We start from the raw sequence: 13,187 nt of genomic DNA on the forward strand, positions 1-13,187 counted from the left end.
GCATATTCAGGATTCATGAGATCTTCAAGGTTTTGTGCCCACAGGAGGGTGTCCAGTTGATTAGAGGAAACCGTGACAGGAAAACCAGTGCTGTTCTGAGAAAGGCACTTTGAAGGAGTTTCCATTAGACGACCCTGGCTTGTGTCTTCCTCAGAATCAGATTTGTGGGCCTGTACATGGATGGGGTAGATGTGTTCAGGACCAGGGGAGACACAAGACTTGGAGTCTTGTCTTTCAGCCTTTCTTCTTCTGACCCAGGAGCCTATATCCCAACCTTCCTCCCTCAGACTCTGGAGTCTACATCCCAGTCCTCTCTACTGAACTCTAGACTCCAGGCCCCAGCCCTCCTCCCTTGTACCCTAGAGTCTAGACCCCAGCCCCTAATGAATAGCTGGCCTTTGAAATAAAGTGGACCTGGTTTATCGTGTTAGAGATGATGCTGAAGATGGTCCGGATGGTGATGCTGGCCTTGTCTGTAGGGCAGAAAGAAGTCTGAGCCCTCTGGAAAAGGGATCAAAATCAAAAGCAGGTTCATGTAGGTGGCAGAGGGTGGGTATTGCTCATACCAGAAACATGGATTAGAGGTTCGGATCTATCAGAGCAGGCATGTGGATAGGACCTACAGAAGTAGACAGGGGGACATTAGTGATATCTGATCCAGGACCCTAAACACAACCAGCCAAAAGACCCATTGCCTACTTGGTTTTTGTGACTTGCATCTGATCCTCAGAAGATTGCAGTTGTGACCAGATGAGAGGCACAGAGTCACCCACAGCCTGAGACCTGAGCGAGTGCTTGATTGGCTACCCATGGGCAGAAGGAGACAGTTAGCCAGACTGTCTAGGCAGTCCCTGGAACATACATATAGAGACACACACATGTACTCACACCAGCACACACACACATACTTTCACACACTTGAATCTCCCACCTCCCTGCCCCCCATATGCACACCACACACCCATACACATACCATACAACACACACCCATATACACACACAAATGCACACACATGCATACCCATACACATACATACACACCACACACCCATACACATACATGCACATGCACAAACACACTGACTACTTCACCTTGGTCAGCTTCATCTTGGTCTTTGGTTTATGAGAAGAGAATATTTTGCAAGGAAAGGTGGGATCAGCAACTTCAACTGGGAAGAGAGGCAAGAGAGGGAGGTTCAAGGACCTCAAGTGGTGCTGACAGGCAGGCCAACTCTGAGGACAAGGTGAGCTCAGCCAGAGAGGCCAGAAGAGTCTGCCAAAGTGTGTGAGCCCCACCCATGTTCTGAGGGAGGGTACCTGACACGCAGAAGAAGATGGCCCAGCCTTTGACAGTGATGGCTCACCTGTAAGTTTGCCTTGAGACTGGACCTGTGGACAGAGGAACAGTTGGCAGAGGTGTCTTTCTTATTTTCATTCTATTTTTGGTTTAAGATTTGTTTATTTATTCATTTTTATTCTATGTGCATGTATGCCTGCATGTATATATGTATACCATGTCCATGCCTGGTGCTTGTGTATATCAAACAGGACACTGGATCCTCTGGAACTGGAGTTAAAGATGTTTGTGAGCTGCCACGTTTATGTTGGGAATTAAATCCAGGTCTTCTTTTAAACCACTGAACCATCTCTCTAGCACCTTCTGTTTTCCTTCCTTCTTTCTTCTTTCTTTCCTTTCTTTCTTTCTTTCTTTCTTTCTTTCTTTCTTTCTTTCTTTCTTTCTTTCTTTCTTTTCCTCTTTCTTTCTTTCTTCCTTTCTTTCTTTCTTTCTTTCTTTCTTTCTTTCTTTCTTTCCTTTCCTCTTTCTTTCTTCCTTCCTTCCTTTCTTTCTTTCTTTCTTTCTTCCTTTCTTTCTTTCCTTTCTTCTTTCTTCCTTCCTTCCTTTCTTTCTTTCTTTCTTTCTTTCTTTCTTTCTTTCTTTCTTTCCTTCTTCCTTCCTTCCTTCCTTCCTTCCGTCTGTCTGTCTGTCTCTCTCTCTGTGTCTCTGTCTCTCTCTTTTTGAGACAGGGTCTATGTATTCCGGGATGTTCTGAACCTTACTATATAAACCAGGATGTCCTTGAACTCACAAAGACCATCCTTCCTCTGCCTCTTGAATGCTGGGATTTAAAGCATGTGCCCCACACACACACACACACACACACACACACACCTCCGTCTTTTTAAATGGTTGTGTTTCTATGCAGATGCACACATGTGTACATTTGTATGTCTACACAGATGCATGTTTGTGTGCATATGCATCTGTATGCATGCATATGTGTATGTGTGTGTGTGTGTGTGTGTGTGTGTGTGTGTGTGTGTGTATGCAGATGCAATCGTACGTATGTGTACTCACAGAATCACCTTGGATATCGTCCCAGGGAAGGTTGTCCACCTCCTTTGAGACCATCTTTCACTGACCTGAAGCTCACCAATTAGACTAGTCTTGACTGTCCAGTGAGCCCTCATAGGTCCTCCTGTCTCTGTCTCCCTAACCCTGGGATTAAAAGTACACTACCACACCAAACACTTAATAAACTTTTAAAAAAGTATGTGTGTGTTCATGAATGTGGCTGCCAGTGGGGGGGCAGAGCACCTGGAGCTGGAGTTCCAGGTGTTTGGGAACCACTTGTTGTAGGTTTTCAGCACCCATAATTCCTCTGCAAGAGCAGTATGTACTCTTAAGCACTGAATCACTTTTCCAACCTCAAAAATTTTTATTACATTTACTTTTTATTTTGGGGAGGTGCACATACCATATCCTTGGGAATCAGGGGAGACCATGTGGAACGGGAAGATCCAATTCAAGCCGGCATGTGTGGTGGCAGGCAAGCATCTCTACTCACTGAGACCTCAAAGTATTTCACACCTAGCATCTGTACATGAATTCTAGAGGGGCGTGTACGTTCAGATTCTTGAACTTGCAAGGAAAGCTTCTTATGGATTGAACAACCTCTCCAGCTCCTTCTTTTGTTTTCATTTTGAAACAGGAACTCACTCTCTAGCCTATAATAGCCTAAAACTCACTATATAGCCCAGGCTGGCTTCACATTCATTGCAACCCTCTGGCTTCAACCTTCTAGCTTCTCTGGCTTGGAACTCATTAACTTTTCATGAACCAGTGAGAAAAGAAAGGAAAAGAAAGAAAATCATTTACACAGATAACATGCACAGGCACACACACATTCATACACACACACACACACACACACACACACACACACCCTGCTCGGGCCTGAACACCTGTCTCATCAACTCCATGAGTGTTCATGCATACTTACATACATACACAAATACACAAAAACTGTTGCAGAAGGATGTCAATAGTAAGTTCAAAGCAGTGCTTCATTCTGTAAGCTCATTATAAGTTCAAAGCAACAGTTTCACATGGCCTTGCTTTATCATATACTGCACACCTGTGGCTTCATCCTTGGACCTGACCTCGAGTGAATGATTTCCCTTGATCACAAATTGATCCCAAGCCTATTTCTCTTCTTAGTGTAATTGTGAAGGTTTATTGTATCCCTTATTATGCAGCCTTTACTTATTATTCTATGAGGAGCAGGCACATTCTATCTCAATTCTAATCTTATTACATCTTTCTGGCAAAACAACTAAAACTATATTTTTGTTGGTGGTTGTTTTTTTTTTTTTTTTTCCGAGACAGGGTTTGTCTGTATAGCCTTGGCTGTCCTGGAACTCACTCTGTAGACCAGGCTGGCCTCAAACTCAGAAATCCACCTGCCTCTGCCTCCCAAGTGCTGGGATTAAAGGTGTGTGCCACCACAGTCCAGCCTAAAACTATTTCCTAAAGCTTTCTTCTTAAAGTTATTTGAACCAAATCAGGAATTCCATAAAGTCATTAATTCATCCAAACAGCATTAATTCATGAAGTTCATCTTAATTTTGATTTGCAGGAAATCTGTCCAATAGTGTTTGCTGATGCCCAGGAACCATTAGGCTATGTAATAGTGACAGGAAAGGCATATCAGCAGTGAGAAGCAATCCTGGGATGAAGTCTCTAAGGACCGTGCATCTAAGAGCTTACCCATCACAGACCATGAAAACAGTGGGCCATCTCCAGAAAATTTTACTTGTGTGTCTTAGCCTTTCCTAGATGGCTTCTGACAGGCTTGTTACAAATTTGAGGTTAGTCTAGCCTAATTCCTCTCCTTTTTTGTATATGTGTATGATCATGCATGCACACTTGGGTATAGGTTTTCTCCTACCATGTGGATTCTGGGGGTCAAACTCAGGTCATCAGGCAAGTGTCTTTACTTGCTGAGCCACCTGGCAGCCTTTAGCCCCACTTCCCATTCTTGGGATTATTTCTATTTTTTTTTTCAGTTTGAGATAGGGTTTCTCTGTGAAGTCCTCGCTCTTCTGGAACTTGCTCCATTGCTCCTTGACCAGGCTGGACCAGGCTGGCCTTAAACTCAGAGATCTACCTGCCTCTGCCTCACAAGTGCTGGGATTAAAGGCATGCACCACCACCACCTGGCAGGTTTCTAATTTTAATAAATCATAATTTCTAATTCTTTCTTTTTTAAAGAAATATCTATTTACTTTATGTATATGAGTACATTGTAGTTGTCTTCAGACACACCAGAAGAGGACATCAGATCACATTGCAAATGGTGTGAGTCACCATGTTGTCACTAGGAATTGAACTCAGGACCTTTGGAAGAGCAGTTAGTGCTCTTAACCACTTAGCCACCTCTCCAGCCACCTCTAATTCTAGAAGAAGAAGAAGAAGAAGAAGAAGAAGAAGAAGAAGAAGAAGAAGAAGAAGAAGAAGAAGAAGAAGAAGAAGAAGAAGAAGAAGAAGAAGAAGAAGAGGAAGAAGAAGAGGAAGAAGGAAGAGGAGGAGGAGGAGGAGGAGGAGGAGGAGGAGAAGGCGAAGGCGAAGGCGAAGGCGAAGAAGAAGAAGAAGAAGAAGAAGAAGAAGAAGAAGAAGAAGAAGAAGAAGAAGAAGAAGAAGGCGGCTTGGTGGCTCCAAAAGAGGTCCTGGAGTCAGAGAGAAAAGAGCCCTAGCAATTAACCCTTTATTCTTCCTCTTTAAAAAAAAAAGGATTTATTTATTTATTTAATACAATATGATTACACCACCATTGCTTTCTTCAGACACACCAGAAGAGGGCATCAGACCCCATTACAGATGGGGTGAACCACCATGTGATTGCTGGGAATTTAACTCTGGAAGAGCAGTCAATGCTCTTAATCACTGAGCCATCTCTCCAGTCCCCCCTTTATTCTTCTTAATCCCCTGCTGCTGCCAGCAGGAGTTTATTACCAGAACCAGAGGCATTCAGCCACAGAGAGGTAAGAAACCAATGCTTACTACACAAAATACTAAAAGAAAAGAAACCAGTGCTCATTAGCACAAACTAGGGATCTGAGGAAGGTAAGTTGACACAGATAGGATTCTCACTTAGGTCTTGCAGAGAAAGCCCTTGGACAGTGAATGCCAGGTTAAGGAGGGTAAGTAATTGGAGTTGAGATTGCCTACTGCCATCAGCAGAGACTGCGAGATGGTTTAAGGATCAGTCATATGCTTAAAAATTAGGAATACCACTTGTCGACTGGCAGTGGTGGCGCATGCCTTTAATCCCAGCACTTGGGAGGCAGAGGCAGGGGGATTGCTGAGTTCGAGGCCAGTCTGGACTACAGAGTGAGTTCCAGGACAGCCAGGGCTATACAGAGAAACCCTGTCTCGAAAAACTCAAAAAAAAAAAAAAAAGAAATATATATATATATATATATATATATATATATATATATATATATATATATATATAGTTTTAAAACAACTGGCCATTGAGAATGCTGTGCCCACCTGTCAGTCTCTTCTAAGGACAACTGAAAAAAAATCTCAAAATACTTTTCTTTTTTGGTTTTTTGAGACAGGGTTTCCCAGTGAAGCCCTGGCTGTCCTGGAACTCACTCTCTAGACCAGGCTGGCCTCGAACTCAGAAATCCACCTGCCTCTGCCTCCCAAGTGCTGGGATTAAAGGCGTGTGCCACCACTGCCCAGTCTGAAAATATTTCTGATTTTATTAAAGCATATGCCGAGGTTGGTACTTCATATCTTCAAGGTGTGGTCATTACAACAGCCCTACAAAGTCAGAGCACTACTCAGAATCTTACTAATCAAGGAAAAAAAAATTAATCAGGCAGGCATGGCCTGCAAATGCTATTCATGTAGCAAGCCTGGACATATCAACAAACAGTGTCCCAGTAGAGCAGGAGGTCCAGTAACTTTTAATGCTCCTGGCCCCATTCGGAGTTGAAGTCCAGGCAAGGCTTGATCACTATGCCTTCTGCTGTCTGAGAGGATCTCACTGGCAAAAGGAATGCCATTTACTTTTTCATAGAAATAGTACTCCCTTATCGATGCTACTGCACTCCAATACTGTAAACACCCCATTTAACCAGTGAAGCTGGGGAAGGAGTCTCCTCCAAGCCCCTCAAACAATGGGGGTAATTCACCATCCTCAGACAACAAATTCATTTGTCAGTGAAGGACTATCCAACAGCTGCACTGGGCAGCCCCAGGCAGCACAGAACTGAACCGCTGCTCTGCCTCCACAATAATATTTACCTCTGACTGCCCTGTTGTTTGTCTTCCTACAGGAGCTTACAGCCCCCTTTCCTGAAGGGACCATGGGACAGATAGCAGGTCAGAGTTCCACTTCAGTGTAGGGAATAAATATAGTTCCTGGGGTAATTGGTTCTGATTTTTCTAGGAAAATGAGGAGCACCCTACCAAAAAAGGTTTCAGTTTCATTCAGAACAGAGAACTGCCCAGCAGCTTAGTCCAAGCTCCACAGGGAGTGGCAGAGTTTGACTCAAATGACAAAACAAATAATTACAGCCGAATTACGTCCAAAGCTTAAAGCTTCATTAACACTTTTAGAACCAGATCAGCCTCATTACCCTGCAATCCTAATGGCTCCCCCTCAGACAGGGATACCATAATTATTGAGAGTCATAAAGAATTTTCCTCACACTAGAAACCTCTGTATAACAAATGGAGCTAATAGCAATAATTGTCTTTAAAAACAAAAAACAAACAAACAACCTGAAGAAGAAGCCCTTTTTGAAACCACTTCACTGTTTTCTAGCTGACCCACTCTTCCAGACCCACTTTCCCAGTTACAAGTCTTGCTGCCATCTAGAAACTGTGCTTTCTTTATGGGACTCTGTGTCTCCTGGTCCTGCCTATCAAAGTAAGGGTAAATTTGATTCCTTGACAAAAGTTGCTTTTTCTCCGAAGGCAGAGCAATGCCTTCATCAAATCACTGCTGCAGCTCTGAGGTGGCTCCTGCATTCCTGCAGAACTACTGGCTGGCTCCTCCTGGGAATTAACCCCCAATGAGCCTGTGTCCTTGTGATTTAAGGCAGATAGACACTATACATGTCTTGTCTTTTGGGAAATTAGCCTTTATTCATGTGTGTGGGGATGATTGTTCTCACGTTGTTTATGCCTCTGCTCAACCTAGAGGAGCTTTCAGAGACGTGATACAGCATTTGTCTTCTGTTTTATAATCTGGGAATGTCAAGGGCGTTAAAAACAGACAATGCCCCTGTTTAAAAACTGGTGTTTGACTTTTGCTGTCTTACATCTATTGATAGACGCTGTAGTCCACAGGGACAGACTATTATGGAATGAGGCCATCAGACCTTTAAGGCATATATCTAAGTTACAAAATAAGATTATGCTCATCTTATTTTGATATTTTGTCATCAAAATAAGATAAATACTCATCTCCTTACCATGTTTTACAAAACAAAATATAAGTCCCTTTTTTATACATTTCAAAATAAAATTTACTCCAAAAATGACCTACAAACTGGATAATTAAAACAAAACAAAACAAAACAAAAACAGATGTTTTATTCCGGGAGAAGCTCTGTTTATATGTTTTCACAGGACTCTATGGTTGCCAAACCAGTTGATTGTGCCAGGACTTCCCCAATGGATTCGAGGCAGAGAGTTCCACGCCTGCCAATTCCTCCATGCCCACCTCAGCCAACATCTCCATGTTCTCCACCTGTGTCAGATACCCCATCAAAAGAAGACACTGAGGACATGGCTCCTGATGCGCCTGATGGGCTTAATTCTGTATTGTCTCACCTTTTGCTACTCTATACACAGGAGATACAGGGCATATAAAAATTGCTAAATATGTGTCTCTATACAACATTTCCTATAAGACTACTATTTGACTAACTGTATAAATTCCACATGAGTCCTAAAGTTTTTTTTCCTCATATATGTCAGCCCACTTATGTTTTGTTACCTGTTGATTTTTCACAACTTTGGTGTGAGGATTCTGCTATGTATACATTGGAATGGGATGCTACCATTCTCTTGCAGACAAAAAAAAAAAAAATCATCAATGCACTTATTTTAAGTGATGGGATCTATGTTATCTTCAGCTGCCTCTCTGATTCAATAGGTTCATACCCCGTAACCGCATAAATTCCTTCACCCTAAATGTTTCCTTGGCATTGATCATTTAGGCAAAAAAATCGATCAAGGTTAGACAGATAAAGTTAAAGCCTAAGAAAAAGCCATTTTTCCCCATAGGGTCTCAGGTTAAAAATATTAAGACACTATAAACAATTCATGTCATGTCAATCATAAATGGATTCACGTTATTCCTCTGTCCTATAATTTAAAACAAACACATCTATGAAGTGTTAGAAATAATTACAGCTTTCTATTAACATGGAAACTCTACAATTTCAGATGACTACCAGGAGCAATCTAACTATTTTTCGAATTCAGTTAAAATTTGTTTAAAAAAACAAAAACAAAAACAAAAACAAAAACTCCCAGGCTGAAGGAATGGCTCAGCTATTAAAAGCAATGACAGCTCTTCCAGAGGACCAGAGTTCAAATCTCAGCAACCACATGGTGGCTCAAGACCAACAGATCCTGATGCCCTCTTCTGGTGTGGCTGAAGACAGCGATGGTATACTCATATACATAAAATAAATAATTAAAAAAAAAAACCTCCCTATGGAATTTCCTTACAAGTTTACAGATTTCTTTGCTTCTGTTTCTTTTTCCAATCATCTTCAAAAATCTAGGATCGCCGGGCGGTGGCGGCGCACGCCTTTAATCACAGCACTTGGGAGGCAGAGGCAGGTGGATTTCTGAGTTCGAGGCCAGCCTGGTCTACAAAATGAATTCCAGGACAGCCAGGGCTATACAGAGAAACCCTTTCTTGAAAAAACAACAACAACAAGAAAGAAAGAAAGAAAGAAAGAAAGAAAGAAAGAAAGAAAGAAAGAAAGAAAGAAAGAAAGAAAGAAAGGAAGAAAGAAAGAAAGAAAGAAAGAAAGAAAGAAAGAAAGGAAAGAAGGAAGGAAGAAAGAAAGAAAGAAAAGAAAGAAAGAAAAGAAAAGAAAAGAAAAGAAAAGAAAAGAAAAGAAAAGAAAAGAAAAGAAAAGAAAAGAAAAAGAAACCTAGGATCTGCTGTACAATCTCCGTAACAGAGAGATTAACACTTCATTTTGTTTTAAGGGAGGAGATGTCAGAAGCCATCTAGGAAAGGCTAAGACACACAAGTAAAATTTTCTGGAGATGGCCCACTGTTTTCATGGTCTGTGATGGGTAAGCTCGTAGATGCACGGTCCTTAGAGACTTCATCTCAGGATTGCTTCTCACTGCTGATATGCCTTTCCTGTCACTATTACATAGCCTAATGGTTCCTGGGCATCAGCATACACTAGTGGGCAGATTTCCTGCAGATCAACATGAAGATGAACTTTCATGAATTAATGCTGTTTGGATGAATTAATGACTTTATAGAATTCCTGATTTGGTTCAAATAATTTTAAGAAGAAAGCTGTAGGAAATAGTTTTAGTTGTTTTGCCAGAAAGATGTAATAAGATTAGAATTGAGATAGAATGTGCCTGCTCCTCATAGAATAATAAGTAAAGGCTGCATAATAAGGGATACAATAAACCTTCACAATTACACTAAGAAGAGAAATAGGCTTGGGATCAATTTGTGATCAAGGGAGAATATTCACTCGAGGTCAGGTCCAAGGATGAAGCCACAGGTGTGCAGTATATGATAAAGCAAGGCCATGTGAAACTGTTGCTTTGAACTTATAATGAGCTTACAGAATGAAGCACTGCTTTGAACTTACTATTGACATCCTTCTGCAACAGTTTTTGTATATCATTTTATCTATGTGGTAACTTCATGAAGAACTTTTGTCTAAGAAGGCCATAGAGAAGAAATAAAGTGTGACACTAAAGAGCCCCATCCACCAAATGTATATATGTATTTGTCCACATGTCTATATGTATGTACATACATACATCTATACATATTTGTGTATGTATGTAAGTATGCATGAACACTCATGGAGTTGATGAGACAGGTGTTCGGGCCCGAGCAGGGTGTGTGTGTGTGTGTGTGTGTATGTGTGTGTATGAGTGTGTGTGTATGAATGTGTGTGTGCCTGTGCATGTTATCTGTGTAAATGATTTTCTTTCTTTTCTCTCTGGTTCATGGAGAGTTAATGAGTTCCAAGCCTCTTGCCTGGCCATGAGAGGTCCTTGAGCCAGAGAGAAAAGAGCCCTAGCAGTTATCCCTTTTTTCTTCTTAATCCCCTGCTGCTGCCAGCAGGAGTTTATTACCAGAACCTAAGACATTCAGCCACAGAGTGGCAAGAAATCAATGCTTACTAGCACAAAATACTAAGAGAAAAGAAACCAATAGGAATTAGCACAAAATAGTCAGAGTTTCAAGGCCAGAGATCACCTTTGTCTGAAGCTGTGTCTGACCTCACACTGTCCATCCCAAAGGCTGGGGCAGGAGCCTCCTAACTTGATTACCCAAGTGCTGTACCACTGTGCCTGGGTTCCTGGCCGTATGCGTGTCTGTAAGTCTGTGCATGTGGAGGCCAGAGGACAACCTCAGGTGTCATTCCTCAAGAAACTGCCTGCCTTTTTTTTGTTTGTTTGTGTTTCCTTCTGAGATAGTTTCCTCACTGGGCTGGAATCTACCAAGTAGATCAGGCAAGGCCAGGAACCTACCTGTCTCCCTCTGCAGCACTGGGAACCCAAGCCTGTGCCAGTATACCCAACTGTTTGTTTTGGTTTTGGGTTTACTGTTTTTGTTTTTCAAGACAAGGTTTCTCTGGGTAGCCTTGACTGTCCTTGAACTGGCTCTGTAAAACGGGTTGGCCTAGAACTCAAGAGATCTACCTGCCTCTGCCTCCCAAGGGCTGGGATTAAAGATGTGTGCCACCACTCTTGGCAACGCTCAGCATTTTTATGAGGGTTCTGAGGGTTTGAACTCAGATTCTCATAGTTCCTAGGCAATAATATCTTTACCAACTGAACTGTTTTCTCCACCCCATGATTGTCTCACCTGCCCAGCCTGCACCTTCCTCCCCATCTTTTCTTCCTTGGTCCCATGAGGTCAGACTCTCCTTTTAAATACAGCATTCTAGGATCCCAGCTCCTTTCCAATGGGATGGGAGCGGCTAGCCTGTGGGCTGTGGGTCCCCTGTTCTCTGTGGAATCTGGACGGTGGTTTCCAGGCCTTGTTCATTGAATCCTCACCTGAAAGTGCCAAGTGGAGGCAAGAGTGACTTCTGGGGGTATTTCCAGCACGGAGGGTTCTGTTTTTGGTGTCTTGGATAATTTAGGCCCTCGAAGCATGTTGATGAGGCGAATCCAGCGGTCAAACAGAAAGGCCAGCTCATGTTCAGGGGCATCCAGTGCCAGGAAATAATGACGGCCGGATCTCAGACGCAGTTTCAGTCGCCAGGTGGGCAGATCATCGACATACAGGCGGGCAAGGTCTAGTGGGATCATCCTGCGGGAGGTGGGAGACAAGGTAGCTAGTGCGATAGGATGGAGTGGAGTGAGCTAGGATGGGGCTCAAGGAACATACCTGGTTAGGATGAGACTGGAGCACTCCTCGTCCTCGGGGGGCCGAGCAATCAACAGAATGTCAGGCAGCATTAGGCCAGGCAAGGATGCTGCGACACCCATAGTCAGCTTGTTGGATTTGTTGTGTAATAACGCAGGAGTCCCATTGTTGGTTACCTGGGGCAGCCAGGGAGCAGGGCTGGGACCAGTTCTTTCTCCAACATTCCTCCAGCATCCCTCACCTGAGAGCCTCCTTTCTTTCCAAACCCATCTTCTACCTACAGGAGTTCAAATTCCAAATCCCTGTTCAACCCACTCTGCCCAGGGGTTCCCTCTCTCTTCCTGTGTCTCAGACTTCCTCCCCCATTTCCAGGGGGCTCAGGGAGCTGGGGACCTGGGTAAAGTTACTCTCGAACATGGGCAGCGGGCGGAGGGGCAGGTATTCGGCCATCTGAAGGGTCTTCTGCATCTCTCCAAGGATGGGAACCCACTTCGGAGGCTCCGGGGGAGGCGGAGGGAAAAAAAAGCGCCACAGCCGCCTCATAACAGCGGGTGCCATAACAGCGGGTGAGGGTGTATAGATTCAAGAATCCTGGACCCAAGTGGAGCCCTGACCCCCACCCCAGCCCACCAGCTTTGGACCCTTGGGCTTCAAGGATGTCAGGCGCTCAGCAGTGACAGAAAGTGGAGTGTCCCCAGGGCCGAGAGACTCTGGTATGGCCATGGCCCTGCAGAGAGGTAGTCAGCACTAGGCCGTGGGTGGAACCTTTGAGAGGGGCTTTGTGACCTCACTAGACCCTAGAGGCTGCTTCCTGGGAACTGCCTAGGGGCCTCACCATTCCAGAATAAGGTGTGGACTCTTTTGAGGGCTGGGATAGGTGACTCAGACCTCTATCAGAACATCTCCATCTCCTGGACCCAAGATTGTGATGACACAGCCCTCCCCCCCCCCCGCTCCCCCCTCCCCGCCCCCCCCAGGGATCTGTGTTAGAACCTCCATAGGGATCATTAACCCAAAGGCTTGAATCACAGGCCTAGTTCTGCCTGTGACCCTCCTCTTTACTCTCAGGAAGACCCAACCCCACATTGAGCCTCAGTTTCCTAATGGCTCGTGTGTGTGTGTGTGTGTGTGTGTGTGTGTGTGTGTGTCCCCACAACTCTCGAATCAACTAAACACTGAACTGTAAAGAAAGGACGACCATAGCTGGGCATGGCCATCACAGCTGTTATCCCAGCACTAGGGATGGGAGGCTGGAAAATCGTGTTTGAAACCATCTTAGGC

General features: G+C 43.8%; 1 protein-coding gene across 3 annotated transcripts in view; it reads right to left on the reverse strand.

Annotated features, from left to right (window-relative positions):
• Nucleotides 1–12,716, reverse strand: part of Fam71e2 (family with sequence similarity 71, member E2) — an 18,138-nt gene extending 5,422 nt beyond the window's left edge. Inside the window, exons 1-9 of one of the 3 annotated variants that reach the window (NM_172895.3) lie at nucleotides 12,300–12,623; nucleotides 11,928–12,082; nucleotides 11,594–11,849; nucleotides 1,365–1,389; nucleotides 1,093–1,169; nucleotides 700–803; nucleotides 567–619; nucleotides 415–473; nucleotides 1–170 (exon numbers count right to left, since the gene is read on the reverse strand). The exon at nucleotides 1–170 is cut by the window's left edge and continues 1,178 nt beyond it. In NM_172895.3, coding sequence (NP_766483.3) covers nucleotides 1–170; nucleotides 415–473; nucleotides 567–619; nucleotides 700–803; nucleotides 1,093–1,169; nucleotides 1,365–1,389; nucleotides 11,594–11,849; nucleotides 11,928–12,082; nucleotides 12,300–12,464 — 1,064 coding nt within the window. In that variant the 5' untranslated portion in view covers nucleotides 12,465–12,623. Of the gene's footprint in view, nucleotides 171–414; nucleotides 474–566; nucleotides 620–699; nucleotides 804–1,092; nucleotides 1,170–1,364; nucleotides 1,390–11,593; nucleotides 11,850–11,927; nucleotides 12,083–12,299 lie in introns of all 3 variants that reach the window. The other 2 variants (XM_017322231.2, XM_017322230.2) reach the window with 2 other exon arrangements.
• Nucleotides 12,717–13,187: the final 471 nt, after the last annotated feature.

This window comes from Mus musculus, chromosome 7, assembly GCF_000001635.26.
Source record: "Mus musculus strain C57BL/6J chromosome 7, GRCm38.p6 C57BL/6J".
NCBI classification, from domain to species: Eukaryota; Metazoa; Chordata; class Mammalia; order Rodentia; family Muridae; genus Mus; species Mus musculus.